Consider the following 23,387-nt stretch of genomic DNA (forward strand, 5'->3'; position numbering starts at 1 on the left):
ATAACTCCATTCCATAAAATCAGACTACTTTCACTCAGATCTACCACCCTTTTAGTTTCACAAACCTATACCATAACTATTTCACTTTATTTCATTAATTCATAATTTTTAGCATTTATTTGTCATGCATTCCAAGCCACAATCTTCCCTATGCCATGGCTACCAATACACAGGGACGTAGATATTGATTTTCCACCCATCAGCTATGATTTAGGTCAATCAAAACCTATAGGCTAGGTTACCAGCTTTACTCAGCTTTATACTTTTAGAGTATAATAATTGGGTGAGACCTTGGAGATAATCTAGTGTAAGCTATATCTGTGGTACTCCAAACTAATAATAAGAACAGCTTTAGTATATTTTAGCACAGGTGCAAACAAAACCCAGTTAAGATTTTGATCTCCAAACTACAGACTTTCTTTCAAGCCAATATATTGTTGTCTGCATCCCACCAGCAAGGAAATATATCAGCATATAACACAGGACACAGTAGTAACAAATAAAATATTCAAATGTTGTAAAAAATCTTTAAAACAAATGCATTATTAGCATTCTTGCAGGAAGGTAACATGTTCATTTCAGTTCTTAAGTTGCTTACCTTTGCACTGCAAGCCTTGTCTAAAAAGTCCTTTAAGTAGCTTTTTACAGTACTGACAAACTGTTGGCCTTGTATATGAGTGAATGACAAAAGTATGAGGCACTTTAACCTTGGAAAGTAAGATCTTGTCAAGCTGAATAGGTCGTCCAATGTGTGATTGCGAATTAGACCGCTTCTCTCTTCCAAATGAAAAATCAGGTGGTGATTTTTGCTACAATAGGCCAATAAGATACATAAAGTCATTTTAGTAAGCTCTCCCATGGAAGGTGTTTTTGCATATACCTCAATATTTTTTTAAAAAGTACTTAAGCCAATACTCTAGTCTTCCAGGCCCCTTACAGGAATTCCTCACTGTATTTTCTCCCTTACTCACAAAGCATTTATATTGAAACAACTCCGAAGGACTTCAGAAACGGATTATCAGTTGAGACTTCTGAACACAAAAATTCTACTCCTGAACAAAGGAACCTAAATATGGCTTCTATGTTCAACTTCTGCAATGCAGTTAATTTCGAATCCAGTTAGTTCTCAAGTACATTCTTTAGTAAACAGGGAGAAAAAAAGGTATGCTGATCATATAATACCATAGAATGCATGGTTAGGAAGACTGTATACTTTAAAATACAGAATAGTGATATTCTTAAGTCATTGTTTGGAACTGACTAGATAAGCTGAAGAAAAAAACTGAACTAAAGTTCAAACCTGTGTCCATTTAAACCAAAGATGTATAAACTGCAACAGTTCTGCATTTTTATTTAATTTATTAATTTGTTTAATCAATTAGAAATATTTAGAGTGATTTTTAAAGGTACCCTTATATGCTGGGACTGCTTTTTCCAACATAGTTCATGTGTGGTAGGCACTACTTTAGCAGCAGAATTCACTATGACATTTAGGAAGATCCACCTTCAAAAGGCTGAGTAACATGTCAGGCAGTTCTAGAATGTTTCCTGCCAATGTTTAATGTCAGTAAAAAGCAGATAATAGAAGACCTAAAACTGGGACTAAAGGTTAAAGCACTGAGTTCAATGAGAAGGTGAAGAGATGCCTTAACTCTTTCTATTCTCTCATCCCTTGAAGTTGTAGGAATGTACATTCAGGAACAATAAACAAAGAACATTGTAAAATAAGTAGGGATGTACAGTGCTTCAGATCTGAAAGTAAAAAAAGTGCTTCAGGGCATGCAGGGGTGTAAATATTTCACTGTCTTAACTTCTTAAGGAGTAGCAGACAGGTGCTAGATTCATGCCCCAAACAAAGTACCATTTTGCTTTTAAACCCAAATCATCACAGTGCCCAATTGTTATATACATATTTCTATTGTTATACATAAATCCTCTTTTTCTTAGGGCAACAAGCACAAATTCCCCCAAACGAAATACAATTAGTCAGCTAGGAATGTTTCAATAGCATGAAAGGTAGCAGTAGGTCTGAAGTTTTCAACACAAAATTATATTATTTCTTGCAAAAATATCTGCTAAAGCTCAGATCTCCTGCATCAAGTTCATAGTTCTTTATCCAGCACGTTTTGGTTAGCTAGCAATATGTGATTTCTCTTCCTCCCCCCCCCCTCCCTGGGTAGCTAGCCAGAATTCCTGACTCAGGAAGCTTGGATTCTGACCAGGAAACAATTGCTTAACTAGATTACACTATGGAAACTACAGAAGCCAGCTGTTTGCCAGGCAATGAGCAAATTGCTCCAATTAATTTGCAGCAAGTATATTACTTTGAGTCTGGGCAATAATATTTCAAGAACATTTTGCAAATACTATGGAGGTTGCACACATGTGCAGATACTACAAGTGCACCATTGCCAAGTGTTTCAGGAAAATTGATTAAGTCCAAGCTACCCTTTCAATAGCAAAACTTCACTATGCAGCAGTTCAGCTTTGGCCAGGCTATAACTAAAGCCTGTAACAAAAATATCTACAGATCTGCATCTCCCAAAGACAGGATCGTCTGCCAGAAAAGAAGAAAATTGGTGGAAGCTGCTGAATTCAGGTAGGCAGCCTTAGGTCTCTGAGCCACCTGTGGCCTCCCCATCACCACCTTTGCCACTCCCAAAACCCCCAGAACACTGCCACAATGCAAACTGGCAATTTTTAATACTGCTGGGTTTCTTTTTCCAGAAATGCAGCCTTAAAAGAGTAGTGCTAAGCTGTAGACCTGTCCTTGACTAATGTCTTGAAACCTAGATGCTTTGAAGCATTGTCACCTCCATTTACACAGAGTCTGCTCTGATCTCTGTTTTTCTGTTTCCTTCTTGTTTAAAATGAAACAAGAGAGAACCAAACAAGCAACCTTTTTGGTCGTGGCAGCTTCATCCATCTCTGAGGAAATGTGCTTAGCACAAACAGTGTGTTCTTTTTGGAGCAATAACAAAATGGTAGTTTAAAAGTCCTCTTTTATATGCTAACTGTTCTTATGATGTGGCTTTTTTGTTTCTTGGAATTTTCATTTTGCTAACCAGTCTGGAATCACATTTCATGAAGGTGGTATATAAACAGTTTAAGTAAACACAGAGAGAGAGAGAGTTTGACATAGTACATTTTCATTTTGTTTTCAGATATGGAAGCTGAAGTGTCACATAAAATCCTAGAACTAATAACCTACCCAAACACTCTTCTCCAAATTCCTATCCCTGTCAACGCATCTGCTTTCAAATTCAGTTGCTTTCTGATTTCTGCCACAGATACTGTTCATGCCAAAACCACTAATGCCCAAAGCATCTTAACTTTTTCAGCACAGAGCTACATATTTTTCCCCTTAATGTATTGCATCTTCTTCTTTTAAACCTTTTTCTCTTTTCTTCTAATTTTTATTGAAGAAATTTTAACAAAGTAAAAACCATAGAAGATAAGGAAGATAAGGAAGAAAAAGAGCAAATAGTGAAAAAAGGGGAAGGGGAAGGTTATAAAGAAGCAGTTTCTGATCTTCTTGACAGCAGTTGTAGATACACTTATATTTTGCCCCCTCTCTCTAAAGTTACATCATAATTTCCTTCTTTCCATAAGCTACCCTTTCTAATCTTCAAACCAGAAGTCACGAGTTCATTTTTCTCTTTTTTCAGCAAAAAGTCCATAACCTTTTAAACCTTTTCCTCCAAGCACAGGATGTATAAGTGACTTTACTATATTGAGACAAGATTTATTTTAATTTAATAAGTACATAAATAAAAGTAATATTTGACAATGAAAATTAAGCTTTTGGAGGAATTAGGCTGTAATGCATTCTCTATGTACTACCTCTTAAAACGTCGATATTTTGCATTACGAGCCTTCTCTCCTGGCAGTAGTTATAATACAGCATAATGAAGCCCAATACATTATCCATACCCCTTCTTCTGGCTGATACATAGTAAAAATATGCCTTTTCACTGTGTTCTTAAAATAGTGCAGCATATTGCATCTGGAATTTTAGAAGAGTTTCTGAATGTTTCATTTGTGAACTGAAATGCACATTCTAGTCATAGATTATTAAAACTTCCAATTTTCCAGAACTAAAGAATCATGATCCATCTGTAGTCTTACATGAAATTTACAGCAAAACTAGAAAATCTGAATTCCTAATGTGTTTTGATATGATACTTTAAAGAGAGGAGAGTAAAAAACAAGAACCCACCTCAAAGCTTGGGCTTGCAGGAATCTAGAAGATGAAGACCACATTCAGAACAAGGGGAAAAAGAAAATGTAGAACAATATTACTTAGGAAGTAAATACAAAATTTAGAACAAAAATGAAAAAGTTGAAATTTGCATGAAATTATTCAATATATACATTGCCATTACACAAATGATCATTTTTAAAATGTGTACAGATTCTGTAAGATTAACTGACCAATAAATTCAGGGTTGCCTCCAATTGTGCCCATCTGCCAACAGAATGGACACAGCTAGAAAAAATAGGTTTCTCCCTTCTCCTTTCTGCCTCTTACAATGAAGAAGAGAAAAAGTGAGAATTCTTTTGTGAAAATCAAATTCTGCTCATGCAAAGTTGGATGTTGTCTGCTATTGAAATAAAATTTATTATTAAATGTATTTTTAAACAGCCAGAAAATTACAGTTGGGTAATTTATAGTTTTAATTTTAATACCAGAAATAAACTACTGTAACTTTTCAAAGTTCAAAAAGAATGGGTGGGAGTAGACTGGAGTAGAAGGTTCCATATGCCTAAAGAAACTAAGGAATGTTTTTGATCCCAAACATGTTTATCTTGCTGGAACACTTTGGTACAAAAGATTGGAAAATTCTCCCATACTGAACCAACAAGAAGTAACTAAGATTTTATTCATTTATAGAAAGGAACTGTTGTGCTATATTTCAACAATGAGTTTAGCAATGGGATTCCAAAAGTATTCTTATGCTGGGACATACACGTGAAAAGCCCATCTACACTAGAAAAAAGACAAGCATTCAAATATATTCAATATCCAACCTACCATTTTTAACATTTAGAAATTCTGTACCTGGAGTGCTTCATCTGCAGGTGTAGATGAAAGTTCAGCAGACATTGTTCTGATATTACTAAGTCCTGTTAATGAAACATTTGATAATCGCCTCTTCCGGACACAACTGCAGTTGTTAGGGATTTTAAATGCACATCTCTTGTGATAGTTTAAGCCACATCCTGAGAAGAAAACAAAATCTATTTCAATATGATGGAAAATATGATGGAAAAACTGAAGTCAATCACAATGAAAACTAGAACTTTATAAAAAGACTACCACCTTTTTAAAGTCTGCATTTTTAAATAAGCAAGTCAAGTAAAATGTACAGGTTTCAGAAATGTTCCATGGTTTGTTTTTGTAATACAGTACTTCTCAACCAAGCAAATTTTTATATTCTGAAATATGCTGATAAATGTCTAATATGTGGACTCCATTTATGCTGTCAAGAGCATGCATTAAAAATGGCATTAAATTTGAGGAAGATTCTTCACTTAGGCAAGATCTAACACACATTATATTAATTACTTATTTTCACTTGAGCATATATTTTTTTATTTCTGAAGTGATCCAAATTCAAATCCATATTTATTAAGTAAAATAAATATGCAGCTTCTCAACAAATTTCCCTTTTCTCTTCATTAGGCTTTCTTGGTGCTTTATCAGTGTACTAAAGAAACTGTTCTGCTTGTAGTAGCTGTGGTTATAAAATTGTTTTTACTATCACAGAGCTTTAGCTGTCCATGCCAAACTAAAATCTGGCTACTTACTGATCTACATCAAAATCTATACTTGAATATGTTTCTGTGAACCTCTGTGAACGAGCATGAAAAGTTGCAGCTGTTGTTTATGGGAAACCAGCTAAGAAAACCATACCAGTAGTAATACAGAAGTGGCTGACACAAGTAGAGAAGTTGAAAATGCCAATATCCAGAAAATAAATAAATATATCCAACATGACCATCCTTCCATATAACATTTAACATACCAGTAGGACTGAGTTCATCAAACAAGAATTCTAGTTCTCTTTTACTGACTCTTCTTGTTAGTAACTCAAAGAAACATACTCATGTACATTCATAAGCACTGTTTACAAACACCATTCTGCTTTCTAGAGCTAGATAGTCAGGCCTAAGGATAGCCCTTCCCTCTGCTCATCAGCTCTCCTCTACTGGCAGAACAGCTACTTGCTTTGTTTTACAGCCTATAAAAGATCCAAAGTTCAATCAATGGTATCACCTAAGAGCAATGAAAGAGGAGGGCAGACCTAGATGTAAACAACAGAGAGGGAAGAATTCCAAGTGCCGGTAAAAAAGTTTTTATCTGGTCCAATGCATTTTGGAATGTATTCCTTTTTCAACATTTACCTCTACTGTGAATGAAAATAAAAAACAAGAAGACTCACAAAGACAATAAGAAACAGGTTTGCTTTATCTTCTGGGAAGTCTGTCAACTGTGGCATGATCTGCATATTGACTGAGGATGGGGGGCAGCTGTAGTGATTGGCAATGCAAAAGAATATTATGGGCTTTGAGGGCATAATTCTTAAAGAGCCAAACATATCTAAATCAAAGGTAGCTACCGAATGTCTTCATTTATCTCCCTGAAGCTAAAACGATTCAGTAGTAAAATGCAGTTGGTTTCTTTCTTTAATAAGACCGTATCATCACTGCCCAATGGTGTTCTGTTGCCCAAAAGCATAAATCTGAGAGGCAATGTTGGCATATTTAGTGAACCTTCACAGGGAGTGTCTCTGTACATCTACAGGATTCATGAAAAAGATGGGGGGAGGGGTGTCCTTGTAATAAAAGCAGTGACCACAAGACAACAGCCCTGAGAAGCAGAAAGTCCTGCAATGAACGTGTTCTGTAAGCAAGGTTTCCTTATACTCTGTAAGCAGCTTGAAAACAGCCTGTTTGATGTATCTTATTAATTGCATTTATGCTGTAGGGTTTACTGCAAGTTTGAGCTCACATGTTGTGTATGCCATACAGTGCCCTTGTCCTCAACTTTGTGTGGGCAAAACAATTGGAGCTCTCGTGGCCAAAATTAGAGAGGATTTGGGCAACATAGGAAACACAGAATTGGAGCCCTTCTAGGGAAGAAAATACACTCATATTTATACTTTGGGGCAACAGGACACTGTGGAGGTTATATTAAGATAGGATTATTAAAAAAAAAACAAGTAGATTTTACTACTGAACAGTCCTGGCCACAGAGGGTTAAAGGAAGACATTCAATATCTATATTTTATTTATATAGATTTCTCCTTAAAAGTTTGCCCTTGCAGCCCATTATACCCTTTGGCACTACAAATTAACACAACTACCATGAACCTCAGTCAGTTTTATAGAGCACACTGGTCAATTAGCTCATGGACATTCCAGAAGGTAAAACAATCCTGTGCCTTATTTTGCCTTTGTGGGAATCTGTATTTTATTTTATTTTTTTGCTTTTATTCACAATAAAGGTAATGTATGCTGTATGTTCTAAGAATGTTTGTGTTCCTTGTAGATAACGGTTCTTGTGCTTGTTACAGCAATATTCTTATCCTTAATAGCTGAGTGCAGCAAACAGATATAATAATGCTTTTTTATAAATGACTTGACTCCTTGCATTTGTAACATGAGGCTATTCTATTTTAGACTTTTACTGAATTATTTTGAATATACACAAAGAGCATTGCCCATTTTTAGAAATATAGCTTTGTGTGTGTGTGTGCGTGTGCATGTTTGTGTGTTGCAAGTCATTCTAGTGAAAAAGGAATACACTTTCCAAAACATGCTGGGCCAAATAAAAACTTTTTTTTAATTGGAACTTGGAATTTCTCCCTCTCTCTTTTGTTTATCACCAGAGAAGCCAGGATAAGACTATCGTTTGAAATCAAATCTTGGAGAGCTGTTTTACACACAGTATTGAGCCTGTAACCTATAATTTGATGCAATATAAGGCAGTTTCCTAAATTCTTATGGTTTCTATATGGCTGGGAGAGCCTGAAAAGAATGGCAAAGATGTATTGGGAAACTAGGGCTAGACTGAATTGGGAATAACCAATTGAATTGGGAGTTGAAAAAAAAAAAGATTGTTTCTACTGATTGAGCTAAATAACATATATATGGAAGGTTGAAGGATCCAGTACTTGGATCCTGCCTAGATACGTAGATGAATTATCTTACTTTCTCAACAAACATATTTAGCAATAATTTCTGTCTTTTCCCCATCAAAGTAGATGCCAGAACGCAAATGTATCCCATTGCATCCACAGAAGTTTCACCATTAGATTTTTTTTTTGCAAATCCATATATCATTTGCAGTACATTTCAAAGCATACCAAATACATGGAGGTAGATCTTTCACTTACCTTCACATTTAAGTCCTTGACGTACAAGCCCCCACAGCATTTCTCCACAGTGGTCACAGAAGGCTGGTGCTCTGTATGAATGGACAAACAGAGCATGTGGCCGAATCTGAAAGTCTTCAAAAGTTGCAGAAGCTGGTGAAGTAAAAGATTACTGATCATTTTAAAATATGGTGACATTAAGGGCTGCATATCCTTTATCACTGTTTACTGCTTATCTACACAACTGAATACTTGAGTCATTTTGGCAAAGGAGTATACCGTACATTCAAAGACTTTTGTTCAACTGAAATACAAAACAAAGACTCACTTTTCAGGAGGATAGTAATAATGATGGCTTTCAAAACATAAGTGGAGCATGCAGAATGGTTTACTTAGGGTTCCCTAAGTGGTCATCAAACTACTTGCATGAGTTCTGTATCTATAGAGATCTTTTTTGAGCTTATTATAAGCATTTTAGATAAAAATGCTCCTGGAGAATATTATAAATATCAATACTGCCCTCAAGTTTATAATCTAAAAAATATGACACTGAAGGAAAATGGAAGGGAAGGGTTTATGAAATGTATAGGTCAGATTTGACATGGAGGTTGTTTCTCATTCCGACATCAAAGGTATGGCTCCTTCTCTTCCTAATTAGTTCCAGAAATTAAAAAGAATAATGTATGCCCTGATTAAGATGGAAGGATTAAATCATTGTGGACAAAAAGGTGGAAAATGCAGCATTTTATCCTTTACCATTATTAGATAAGGCAATCCATTCACACAACACAAATTTGCTGGCCTGATGGAATAAAAAAACGTTTAGGTCAACAACTAAATGGAGGATACTGTGAATAACTTGAAGGGCTTTATTATTTCTAGGATAGCTGTAACACTACTTTGAGGGGAGTAGAGGGGGATGCAAAGTTAGATGTCTTCTCAGAAAACAAATACATGGGAAAGAACCAAGGAAACTTTGAGAGGGAAACTGAATATTGACAGTGCTGGTACATATATGCATACAGAGAAAATGGTGAGCTTTATGATTTGTAGAGAAAGCAGAATGTGCAATATTCACTCCCACATAGAGCAGTTTTATAGATCAGAGCCATACTGGGCTGCAAAATTGGTAAAAACAAGCCCGGTGGGCTTTGTAGAAGCTCATTGGACTAGTGAGCCACCTCAATTACTGCCTTAATTTCAGTGTCAATGAGATATTGAACTACAGTTTCTGAACCAGTCTCCAGGGATCACAGGTCTTTGCAACATATGTTTTTGTTTATTTATTTTAGGAAAGAAGGATAAAGTGAATGGTAGCTGAATAAATTGTCCCTAAAGACATAGGGAGAAATAGTGAACCAGAGTTGTTGGGGCAATCAGTGTACAATGTTATTGTCTTTTCTCATATCAACTGGAAGCTGTCTGGCTTCCAACTCAAATGTATCATACAGGGAATACAGGTCCCTAGTGAGAGAGGTTTTGAAGAGACTGTTGAATAACCAACTACTTTACATAAAGTTGTCTAAGTGTGCATTCCACAAAGAAAAGTTGGCCTATTTAGGCTACAGAGTATCAAGTAAAGGAATAGAAAGGGACCCTGCAAAAATCAAGGATATGGTGGGGTGGGAAGCCCCTAAGACACAGAGGAGCTACAAAGCTTCCTGGGGTTTGCAAATTTTTACCGTCAGTTCATACCTAATTTTGCACAAGTGGCACTGCCCCTAACTAACCAGCTAAAAACCAAAGGCAGAGCTGACCAGAGAGCAGTGAAACAACTGGGGGCTGGGCTGAGTTGGAACACTGAGTGCCAAGGAGCGTTTGAACACCTAAAAGAGCTATTTACGTCCGAACCAGTACTAAAACACCACAATCCCCAACAACTGTTCGTAGTACAAGCCAATGCTTTGGACATAGCAATCAGCGCCATTTTGCTACAGAAAGATGATGAAGTCATGTTATGGCCTTGTGCATATCTGTCATGTAAATTCTCAGAGACTGGGAGGTGGTGGCATGTGTGGGAAAAGGAGGCATTTGCAGTAAAATGGGCATTAACCACATGGCACCACCTACTCGAAGGAGCACCCCACTCACCCATTTGAGGTCTGGACTGACCATAAAAATCTAGTGGCATTAAAACTCCCCAAGGAAGTTGAACCCAGAACAAATTAGATGGGCTCATTTCTTTCAGAGATTCAATTTCATGTTAAACTACCTTCCAGGAGGGAGGAACTTTCTGGCAGATGCTTTGTCCTGTTTACCACAACATAATAGCCAACGGGAGGAAGTCATTGACACAATCATCCCCTCCAAGCAAGCTTGTACAGGCATGATGACATGCAGCCAAACACGATGTCTCAATAAGCCTTTAGAGACCAAGGGGGGTTTACTAACACAGATGCGAGAGGCTTTGAAAACAGATCGATGGCTTGTGGGAAACAAAACACTGTTAAAAGAGCAACAAAGCTTATGGTAGAAGAAAGAGAGACTTTATGTGCCCGAAACCCTTAGGAAGAAAATACTAGAATGCTGTCAAGGTGCAAAAGCCACTGGACACTTTGGATTTGTAAAAACGCTGCACTAAGTACGTAGGCAATTTTGGTGGTCCACAGTGCGAAAAGAGTTGAGTCATACATTGCTAGCTGCCCTGTGTGTGCTACAGCAAAATGCATGGGAGGGAAAGCCAAAAGGATTACTCCAAGAGATGGCAATCCCTAGTTGCCCTTGGAAGCAAACAGCAATGGACTTTATAGTAGAACTTCCTGAGAGCAAAAATAAAACAATCATTTGGGTAGCAACTGATCTATTTTCAAAGCAGACTCATTTCATTGCATGCCGCACACTACCCTCAGCCCTCCAGCTAGCTAGACTCTTCCTCCAAGACATGTATCGTTTGCACGGATGTTCCAAACATGTGATATCCAATCGTGGCACACAATTCACTTCCAAATTCTGGCGCACCTTTCTAAAGTTGATTGGGGCTCCTCCCACCATCCTCAGACAGACGGGGCAATGGAACAAGGAACCAGATACTGGAACAATACCTAAGATGCTATGTAAGTTGCCAACAAGATAATTGGGTCAACTTGCTACCGTTTGTGGAAGTAGTGTACAACAACGCAGTGAGTCAGAGTACCGGATTTACCCCCTTCCAAGTTGCCACGGGCCAAGAGCTCATAGTCATACCAGAGCTTCCGTCAGAACTGCCTATGGAACTGTCCATGGAGGGCTGGATCAAACAACTATCTGATAGCTGGAATAACATTCAAAAAGCATTACAGGGAGCGAGGGAAGGTTACAAAAAATATGCTAATCGTAAACAAGACCCAGAGTGGAAAATGAAGGTGGGGGACAAAGTCTATGTGTCCACGAAACATGTGAGGTCAACCCAGCCATCAAAGAAACTGGGGCCTATGCATATTGGGCCATTTCCAATTGTGAGAATCATTAATCCTGTAACGGTGTGACTGGATCTACCAAAGAACTTAAAACAAATCCACCCAGTGTTTCACTGCAGCCTATTGAAACCTTTCAAAGAGTCCAACCAATGGCATCCTGAACCAAAAGCACCACTATGAATCATGATAGAAGGAGAGCAACACTTTGAAGTACATTCCATACTTGATTCCAGAATCCACAGAGGTCAGCTACAATACCTAATTAGGTGGAAGCATTTCCCTCCTGCTCAATCAGAATGGGTCAACAGTAAGGATGTAAGAGCTAAGAAACTCACAAGAGACTTCCACAACATGTACCCTGATAAACCAAAGTAGTAAAGTAGGAAGAGAACCATTTAATCATTTTATCTGTACATGTTTGCATTATATAACCTTTCTTTCTTTTCTCTTCTAGAAGTACATCAGGAGGAGGGAGATTTGGGGTGGGGGGAGGTGGGGGCGGAATGTCAGAGGTTTGGCCTCAGAAGTCATAAAACCCCCTTCTGGACCTTTTCCTCTGTCATGGGTTGTAAAGGAGGGAGGGGGGAGACTTGACTGATGTGAGTGAGAGCTGGAAACATCACAGAGCCAGCAAGACTTAGAAACTTCACGGACTCAGCAAGTTGACACCAGAATGCTGTGTCTAAAGTGTTATCTGCCAACGGGCAGTGAAGAATGTTACCGAAGCCCATGTTGTAAAACAGAAGGCAGTTGTAAATATTCAATTTCAAATGAAGTTGGGGACTTCAGTCTGATAAAAGAAGAAGGCAGGGGGAAATACGATTCCTTGAGTCTTTAGATGCAGAGGGCAATGGTACTGTATCTGTCAGTAAATGAAATACTTTACTGAGACCTAACTGGTTCCAGAGAGATTTCTTACTATTGGGATATCTGAAGTCCTCACAATTGCTTAGCAACAGAGTTGCCAGTCCCAACTGCGGTTGGTAAGTGAGGACTACCTGTATACTCCAAATACAGGTATTAGTGATTTTCTTTCCCCTATCAACATGAAGAAAACACATCATTTCTAAACAAACTTGGTTTCCCATTAGGTTCAACTTTGGTTCTGTAAGTACTGTTGTGGTCTTCACCAATTACAACAGCAATTTCTTCTCCTGGTATTTTAGATTGCATATTTGAGTTAAACTATCAAGCACTTGCTGCATCAAAATCAGCATCTTCAGTTTTGTATTGAAACCAGAAGAAGGCAAGACATTTTTGTTATGAAACAAGAAACCATAAACAACTAAAATATGAACATTTAGTTTCTTCCCTTGATGTACAATTTCCATTCATTTCCACAGACAGGATCATTTTCAGAAGATATTCAGTTGCATAAACGGATGGAGTTTTTAACGGTTAATAAAAGAACTCCAAGCAGCTAACAACAATCTTGCAAAGTAGAAGTGTGAACCAAAAAGAAACTTGCACATTAAGCTTAATTACATTCAGAAAATAAATTCAGTCTTCACACAGTAGTTAGATGAAGAGAAAAAAAGGTAGCTTGCATTTATTCAGTAGATCTGGATACAAGTAGATTCATAGTAGAAAGCACTTATTCATCACTGGTTCTTTGTAGACACATTTCTATGTGGAATAGAAATGTCTGCGTGCAAGTGAGATAAAAGGACAGAGCTGAATTCTGCAGCACCTTCTGCTTGCAGGTGTGCCTAAGAGGTAATGGAGATTGTTAATCCCCAAACCCAAGGAGGAGGAAGAAGTGGAAATCAGGTGACCCATGTGACATCCCACAAGCACAATAGAGATGTGTTTACTAGAAAGACCTCCTTATGTTTATGAGACAATGCTGAGTTGACCCCTGATCATTCCAACATAAACGTAATAGTTGAGCATTATGCACCTACATGTTTTAACAGGCATTAGCATTAAGCTGTTCTGTTCATGATATGCACACAATCCTATGTGAGCTTACTCATAAGTAAACATACTATAAATAACTCCCAATATTGCAGCCTCAGTTACCGTAACAATTTTATTACTATACAGCCTTCATCCTTATACTCCAAGTCAGTTGGCAGGGAAATAACTGACATATATCTTATTAAAACCAGTTTGTCCAGCAAGGCTCTCGGCAGATTAATTATGGGATCATCACAGCTCACACCTTTGACAGAAAAGCAGAATGTGTGAACAGTTAGAGTTCAAGGCTAAATCCATACAAAAATGACAACTCAAAACAAAAGTTAAATCAGTCAAACATGTTTCCTATCAATTTAACCTATCATCTAGGTCTTGTAGTAAGCAAGGCTTCAAGAGGACTGTAATCCATTATCAGCTGAGGCATATGAAGACAAAAAAAATAACAGTATATTTGAAGGCATGCAGAGTGCTTCTTCTCACTAATAAACAATAAGCACCAGCATTCAAGTAGGATAAGGAAGACAAAAAAAGAATGCTCGTGATACCTATAAATCACTGCATTTAAAATTCTTTGAGCACAGTCTTAGGAATACAAAAAAAAAAATTAGAAGCGTACTATGTGAACCAATAATCCATAAATATACTTGTAATGCAATTTCAATTGTCACAGGAGTTAAAAAATAGAGTACCACAATCAGAGAAATTGCAGTGGAAACATATCCGTGAAGTATTATTTCATATAATCCAAGAGCAATTAAGAATCACACAAAGGTCAATTTCTTCTGTGAACTAGCCCTATGTAATTTGCTAATGCAACCTATGCATTTGATATTTTAATCTAAACTTTATTTAACAAAAATGTAGTTCTGAAGCTCCTCAGCAATATTCCAGAGTGAAAATTTAAAAGTAAATTCTCTCCATATTTGAATGTATGCTTTCAAGGGATGAGCAAAGCTGCAAAGGGGCTGCTTTGATTTCATAAAGCTTCTGTCAAATCATCCCAGTGAGGCAGATTCATGAACCAAAACAAGGACTGTTTTGAAGCAGCAAATTAAATCAGATGGCGTTGAAGCATATCAAAGTCTTCTGAAAACTCTTATTATCAATTAATTATGTTACAGTAATGCCAGTAAGGCACAAGCCCCACATAACCAACTCCTGTCACTGATGAAGGGTCCCTCCCAGAGGGGCCAACCTTGCCAGGTAGCTAAGCCAAGCCCAGAAAAGTTAACGTTCAGAGGCAACAAAGCTACATTATCACAAAAGGCAAGTCAAGTACCCTAGAAAAGAAAATGGGAAAATAACAGCATACCTTTTAAACAGTTTTTGAAAGTTTTTAGTTTTCAGTTGGGGGTAGGACTCCCTGCATTAGCTCAGGATAATGTAGGTTCTTTGCTGGGCAATTCAGAGGCTGCTGTACTATCCTTCACTCATCCCTGCCTGAAAAGAGGTGCAGATAGAATATTTTAAAAATTGGATACCAGGAAGACATCCAGCATCACGCTGCAGGGTTAATGTCGTCTGACAAGTTTGTTGTCCTAGCTACAGTATTTTCATCCTATTCTTTCACAAAAGATAAAGCAGTTGCAGGTACTTTGATGCTTCCTCATCACAGCATATGGATCTTTTTAGAAAACAGCATTTTTAATCCTGAATTAGAAATTTAAATAATGCCCTCCTTGAATCTCAAATCTCTAGTTTAAGCCATATCAGAGTGATTCATACCAGCAGAATCCTAATTCCATAACTCTATCCCCATTCCCTGGGATTAAACCTCACTGAGCTCTTAGAATTTAATTCTGATTAGAAATATATTTAGGATTACAGTGTAAGTATGCTGGTATTTCCCTTCATTTGAATGGCAAACTACAGTAAATCATTTTTATGCCTTATTTATGAGTAATTTAGAAGTGCTTTCTGCTGAATCATGCACTGTGTTCACTGTGTCCCTCAGTTTATTTCATTATTTCTTTTTCTTATAACATTTTCAATTGTTTTACCATAAGCCTGTTTATAAAATATAAACCTTAAAACAAGGTGAATACATATAGAAACCTAACCAATACTCCACTATAAAACTGACTAATACACTTGTGGCATTTTATTGAGTACTTTGTTTAATTCACGTATCCCCTACAATAACTCCTTTGGAGTTATTGGGGCTAATGTCACTGAATTTTATCTAAAGGAGGAGGGTCAGAATATATCATGAATCCTTATTTGGGAAGTAATTTTAGCACTAAATTGGCTGCAAGCCATTGCATGTCCTACACCTTTTTCCTTTACTGAAGTCCCTGCCTGAAAAGAGGTGAAATGAAACCAACCTTGACTTAAGATCATTTCCAGTGCACACCTGCCAAATGTAATGCACTCACCCTGTTTCTTCTTGTCTCCCTGTGGTTTGGCTGATTCATAGTCCTTTGTTCTGTTCCAAAGGGCATGACAAAGCAAATGGCAAGGCATACTGAGTCATCTGTTCCTAGAGGTGTATCATCTAAGTGGTCTTAGGTAAATCAGCAGCTCTATAAAATTCTCAAAGCAGTATGTCATCAAAAAGTATGAGAGGGTCTGGGTATTTAAAATCTGAAGTTGCATGAATTCTCTCAAATGTGAAATACCTCTGGAGATCTAAGCACCCCCATCACTCCTCTCTTCTCTTCTCTTCTCTTCTCTTTTCTCTTCTCTTCTCTTGAGGGCTACACCTTCCATAATGTGCCAGTCTCCCTGCTCACATCACACTAACTATCCATTTCAGTCACCCTCACTGGAATGTGTATCCTAGTTAGTCATAGGCATCAACCATTATGGCTAAATGCTGAAATATCAACTGATGGTGAATAATTATGCTTAAATAAAGTTCATAACAATTGGGTGCCAGACTTGCAGTAAGATTCCTAGCTTGTCATCCTCCACAATCTGTCAAAAATGGTCAAACGGTTATAAAAATGTCACAATCCAAGGTAGGCCAAGAACTTTCAACTGGGCACATCAACTGTATTCACACAACACAATGAACCATAAACCAACCAAACACACCTAGCCTATCAAGTTGTGCAACAACAGCCTATGGCTCAGAGTAATACATGAAGCCGGAAGAATATGGTAATTGAGGAGACCATGTTTAAGTTGACCATCGATGAGCATGCTATATGAACACAGGTATCATATAAAGAGACTAAGTGACTTCATCACATTGAAGTATGTTCTATAAAATAAATATGCTTTCCACTTTTGGTGTAATGTTTTTTAATTTCTACACAACAACCAATGCTCTACCAAGAAACAAAATTATATCATCTAATTACCTGCCAGTCTGCCTTTAAAGTGACTCATAGAATTTTGACATAAGTATGAATCACAAACTGACACACAGATAGAATTAATATACTTAAAATTATCTTTTAAAAAGTATCAGCAAAGACATACCCCTATATTTGAGTCAAAATGTTAATTTTGCTGGATAATTTCTTATTTTTCTTCCATACAATAATTACTGCTCCATTCCTTCCACATAATAATGATTACTACATTCTTGGAAGTATATCGAAGAATTGATTTTTTTAAAAAAACAGAAAGATACCAAAGAACATCATCATAGGAAACCTCATAAATAGTCATATATGTGGTTTGTTGTACAGGTAGTCCTCACTTAATGACCACAATTGAGACCAGAATTTTGGTTGCTAAGCAAAGTGGTCATTAAGCAAATCTGACCCAATTTTATTACCTTTTTTGCAGCAGTCATTAAGCGAATCACCACAGTTAAGTGCACCATATGGTTGTTAAGTGAATCACGTGGTTCCCCATTGATTTTGCTTGCCAGAAGCTGGCCAGGAAGGTTGAAAATGGTGATCACAGGATGTTGCGGCGGTCATAAATGCAAACCAGTTGCCAAGCGCCCAAATTGTGAGCACGTGACTGTGGGGATGCGGTGATGGTCGTTAAGTGTGAGCACCTGTTATAAGTCATTTTTTCAGCACTGTTGTAAGTCTGAACTGTCACTAAATGAATGGTCATTAAGTGAGGACTACCTGTACAGTGATTATACATAAGCTGTAAATGGTATACTTACTGGCTCTGAAAAACTACCGAATATTGCTTTCCATTTCATATTTTCAGACTACTGAAATTAGATTTGCTCATTAGATGGCTACACCTTGAACAGTTTGGAATTTCAACCTTACATCTAGACAGATACTAGTGCTATGTTATTTCACATGATCCAGAAGGCACCCAGACACAGAAAAGGACTAAAAAAAAAATCATTCACCATCACTGGGTGAAAAAAAAAGCCCCTATTGGAATTCTGTGATTCTGTGCAAAAGCTCAGTAACATCTTCTAACTAGTTTCTCTTCTAAAGAAAAAAGCCTGTATAAAATATCTCATTTTCTCTCTGATTACATTAAGTTGTTATGCAATGATTTCAATGTGCCTATAAATTCGTAAAATGTAATTTTGGATCGAACTGGTGCTAGTATAAAATTTAAGATTTCAGATAAAACTATTATAGAATAGTTTTCATTTCTTTCAATTATGTAATGCCACAAATTTGGCTGGCAGGTGGTGTCAATTTGACTTTTTGAAAAAGTTTTAATCTATTAATGCCTGATGGAACAAACTTGTGAAAATATCTCCAACTTTCTACTTTTTTACATTATATAAGAAACCTGTAATTTTACATGCCAGGGAAGACATCATCTCAAATTGAAAGCCTATTCAAATTTATAGAACATTATTTTAAGTGTACTTTTCCTTTCTGAACTAAAAAAAAAATCCAGATGTATGAAGAAACACATGAGTTCTGATCCAGCTTTATTAAAATGAGCTACCAACTATAGAGTATGCTATTCTTTGTCTCTTAAAAAAAGAAGATGCTTATCCCTGTGGGATCTGTGAAATTCAGGATATAAAAACCTTTCACATAATAGAATATTTGGCAGGAAAAGAAAAAGATAACCTCTATATCAAAATATGGTATTTTGAAATAATAAAAATAAATATTTATTTTTCAGATTATTTGAATACCTTAATGTCTTGCAGAATATATGTTAATTTAGTGTTTTGCATAGTATTATATTCCATTAACATAAATAGAACCAACTTTCATAAATTTACTGTTTAAATTTCACTGGACAATATGCTAAAAATGCCTAAGGGAAAGTATATAGGCAAATGGCTTGCGTATATTTTGGCTACATTTCATTATATTGCAAACAATTACACTTAAGCTACAATAGTAGACAGATTTATCTGGCAATAAGCCGACTGAACTAAAGTGGACTTATTTTGGAGTAGATATTATAGGACTGGATATAGTACAATCATATATTATGTACCAATTTAACTCTTATACAAATTGTAAGAGAAAGGTGATCAGAATTTTTATCACATGGTGGGGTTCTACGGGAAGACATTGTCACTGGCACCCAAACATTTTATTATCTGACAATACTTATCACATTATTGTCATGACCTCGTTGCAAGGCACAAAGAGCCTCACAACGTAGATCATGATCATCAAGGAATAGAGGAAGATAATTAAACCAGGGATTAAAACAAGCACCCAAAGCACCCACACCCACATAGACAGCTGAAAAGAAGGACATCGGATGAGCAGAGATAAGCCACACCTGGTGCCCTGGAGGACACACCAGAACCGAGGGGACAAAGGAAGACACCGGGAAAACGCCCATGCAGCCATCAAGGATCCCATCAAGAGGGATCGGGACAATAAAGGGTGGAGGAGCCCGGGGCCCTACAAGGGGGTATAAAAGGGACACCTCCACACCACACCCCCCGTTCCCGTTTTTCGTTCTGTCAGCCACCATTCCAATAAACCGGAAATCCTTAATACCCATTAGGTGAGTCCGTGTCTTATTGCAAAGCAAGCCTGACCCTGACATAAAAACAGGAACCGCCAAAAAAATTTTCTACCTAGCACCTATCCAACAAGCTTGTGAGGGACCCAGCTAGGTATGGAAACCCACGGAGCGAGGCAGCGCAACCCCTTGGCACCTGGCGATGAAGCCCCGCTCCCCTCAGGCGGGATGTGGCTGAGGTCCGGGCGGTGTAACGCCCCGGTAAGTATGGGATCCAGCTCGGGGGAAGCGGAGGGGGAGGGAACCAACCCGGTGCCCCGGAGCCCGCGGGCCACCGGGGGTGAGATGAGGGGACCCTCTCCAGGCTTGCAGGCAACCCCGGAGGAAGCGCAAGACGAACCGGGAGGATGGAGCCGAGGGAGTGCCTGGCACCCCGGAGGGACCAAGGGAAGGTCCATCCTCCACAATGGCCAATGGCGAGGGCGAGCAGAATGACGAGCGCACCTGCGGAAGTCCGCAGACGGCGGCGAGGCTCAACGCGCTGGAGGAAGGGGTGCAGGCGATACGGCTGATGCTACAACAACTGACGGCAGCGCAGGGACCCCGCGGCAGCAGCAGCATGGAGGCACCCCCGAATGAGGGACGGCGGGGTGAGCGCGGCGGCGGCGGAGCCCGGCCCAAGGAGCCCACCCGACGACCGGAGGCGCACCTGGACGAGAGATGGAGCGGATACCCAGCGGACGGTGGCGACTACGGCGGAGCCCGATCCCAGGAGCCCACCCACCGATCGGAAGCGCACCCGGATGAGAGACAGCGGGATGACCTCGGCGGCGGTGGTGGCGGAACCCGACCCCAGGAGCCCACCCGACTGGAGGCGCACCCGGACGAGAGACAGAGGGATGACTCGGCATACGGCGGTGGCGACAGCGGAGCCTGGCTCCAGGAGCCCACTCGAGGGAGAACTTCCCGCCCCCCCCCACCCGGGCGACGGGTCGACGGACTTGCGAGGAGACCCAGAGAGAGACACAAATACCGCAAGAGGACTGGAGACAATCTGACCCGCATCAGCCCCCGTGGAGCCCGCTGCATGGCCCAGAGGGGACCGGGAGCCAAACCAGAACAGCTGCCAAGGACTTTGGCATAAAGTTTGACGGGGACCCCTCTAAACTCTCCTTTTTCCTGACGAACGTGAGGTACTACCTCGAGGAATGGGGTCCCTGCTTCAGAACTGAAAGGGGCAAAGTGAATGCCCTGGCCATAAAGCTAAAAGGTCGGGCCGCCGATTGGTACGTCCAGCTGTGCCAATCAGGCGCCCCGGCGCTGCAGGACAGCACAGAATTCCTGCAGGCGCTGGAGCTGCACTTCAGGGATCCCCTGGAGCAAGAAAGAGCAAAAAGGGCGCTGAAAACACTCAGACAAAGCCAGCGCTCCATGACAGAGTATGCCATGGAGTTTCAAGCCCTAGCCGGAAAAGTGGACACCTGGTCTCAATCGACTCTGATTGAGAAATTCAAACAAGGACTTAACTTAAACGTTCTCCGGTGGGCACTCTGCCGCAACAATCCCAACTCCCTGACAGAATGGATCTGGCTGGCGGGGGAAGCAGAGGACGCCCACGACACGTTCCTCCACGCCAAGAAGGAAGCGCAGCAGATGGAAGCAGCAAGACCCCCACACACAGCTGCAAGGCAGGGGAAGGCGAGACCCCAACCAGGGAAGGAGGAACGGGACCGGCGCTTCGCCAAAGGGCAGTGCTTCATGTGCGGCAAGGAAGACCATAAGGCAGCAGCATGCCCCAAATCGACACCCAGAGAGAGCACGAGGAGGGCACCAACCGCACCAACCCCAGCGCCAAGAAAGTGACCAGCAGCGAAGGGGGAGTACCGAGCCAGACACTTCCCCTACAGCTCAGAGGAGGAGGGAAGCAATCCCAACGAGCCGACAGGAAATGACAACCACCTGGCCTAAGGGGCGCTGAAGGACAGGTGGAGAACAGTGAGAGGCGCAACGACAAAGGGGTGAGTGAGGAAAGCCCCACCCTCTATGTTCATGTCACCCTCACCCATGGGGATAAGACTGAAAAGGTCTGGGCACTAATTGACTCTGGCTGCTCCAAAAGCCTAATGCACCCAGACCTGGCAGCCGCGCTTAACCTCCGCTGCTATCCACTTCAGCACCATTTGGTGTTCACGCAGCTCGACGGATCTGCAGCGGGAGGGGGCCCAGTCACCCAATACACCAGAGAAACCGCGCTAAGGCTCAGCAGCCACGAGGAAAAATTGGTTTTCATCGTGGCACCGGTGGGGCAACCCCTACTCATACTAGGGATCCCATGGCTCGTGCAGCAAAACCCAGTCATCAACTGGAAAACCAGAGAGATTAAGTTTGCTGACGGGCATTATCAAGCACCTTCAGGGAACAGGGTCCCCCGAGCAGCCATGGGGGGGGGCAACGACGACTGCAGAGCACAGAGAGATGGCACTGCCAGAGAGACTGCCAACCAAATACGCGGACTTCGCCGACGTCTTCGGCGAGAAAGAGGCGGACAAACTCCCCCCCCCCCACAGGAAAACAGACTGTACCATTGAACTGGTCCCGGGGGTATCCCTACCCAAACCCAAAATATATGCCATGACCCAGCGGGAGCTGGCAGCATTAAGGGACTTTGTGGACAAAAACTTGGCAAGAGGTTTTATCGAGCCTGCAAACTCTCCAGTGGGAGCGCCAGTCCTCTTTCGTGAGAAAAAGGACGGGTCACTGCGGCTCTGTACAGATTACCGCGGATTAAACGCAGCAAGCATTTCAAATAAATACCCCCTACCCTTAATAAAGGACATCTTGTCCCACCTGGCAAAGGGTAAGGTATTCTCTAAACTGGACATAAGGGAAGCCTATTACCGCATATGGATACGAGAGGGGGATGAGTGGAAAACTGCTTTCAACTGCCCATTGGGGGCGTTTCAATATAAGGTGCTCCCATTCGGACTGGCAGGAGCACCGGGGGTATTTATGCAGTTAATTAATGAGGTCCTGCGTGACCACCTTTTTAAGGGGGTTCTGGTTTACCTCGACGATGTATTAATCTACATGGAAACGGAACGTGAGCACGAACGCTTGGTAAAAGAAGTGCTCAGGAAACTCCGCAAGGCAGAGCTGTTTGCCAAGCTCTCCAAGTGCGAGTTTCACAAGAAACAAATTGACTATCTAGGGTATAGGATTTCAGCTAAAGGAATAGAAATGGACCCAAACAAGGTCCAAGCCATACTGGCGTGGGAGCGCCCACGCACGAGGAGACAACTCCAAAGCCTCCTCGGATTCACCAACTTCTACAGGGGGTTCACACCAAGGCTGGCAGAGATTATTTTACCCCTAACTAACCTACTTAAGACTAAGGGCTTGGGGGACACGCGCAAATCAAGAAACCTGGGGGCGCTACTAAACTGGACAGCTGATTGTCAAACGGCATTCGAGAGACTAAAAAACCTCTTTACAGCTGAGCCAGTGCTACAACACCCCGACCCCACCAAGCCTTTTGTGGTGCAGGCAGATGCCTCCAACTTTTCCATCGGAGCCATCCTGCTTCAAAGGGACTCCAACAACCACCTAAAACCCTGTGCCTACCTTTCCCGCAAATTCTCCAAAACAGAGCGGAGATGGCATGTATGGGAAAAGGAGGCGTTCGCAGTAAAGACAGCTCTGGAAACGTGGAGGCACCTGCTGGAAGGGGCCACCTGCCCCTTCGAGGTTTGGACGGACCACAAGAACCTGGAGGCACTCAGCACGCCAAAACGGCTCAGCCCGAAGCAGGTGCGTTGGGCTCAGTTCTTCAGCCGGTTCAATTTCACGCTGAAGTTCATACCGGGCAAGAAGA

At 40.5% G+C, this 23,387-nt stretch overlaps 1 protein-coding gene across 1 annotated transcript in view; it reads right to left on the minus strand.

Moving 5' to 3' along the window:
• PRKD1 (protein kinase D1) overlaps positions 1–23,387 on the minus strand; it is a 114,502-nt gene that overhangs the window by 35,254 nt on the left and 55,861 nt on the right. The window contains exons 3-6 of the mRNA XM_063290007.1: positions 8,403–8,534; positions 5,063–5,223; positions 4,220–4,243; positions 599–809 (exon numbers count right to left, since the gene is read on the minus strand). Coding sequence (XP_063146077.1) covers positions 599–809; positions 4,220–4,243; positions 5,063–5,223; positions 8,403–8,534 — 528 coding nt within the window. The remainder of the gene's footprint in view (positions 1–598; positions 810–4,219; positions 4,244–5,062; positions 5,224–8,402; positions 8,535–23,387) is intronic.

Source organism: Candoia aspera, chromosome 1 (assembly GCF_035149785.1).
Source record: "Candoia aspera isolate rCanAsp1 chromosome 1, rCanAsp1.hap2, whole genome shotgun sequence".
Taxonomy (NCBI): Eukaryota; Metazoa; Chordata; class Lepidosauria; order Squamata; family Boidae; genus Candoia; species Candoia aspera.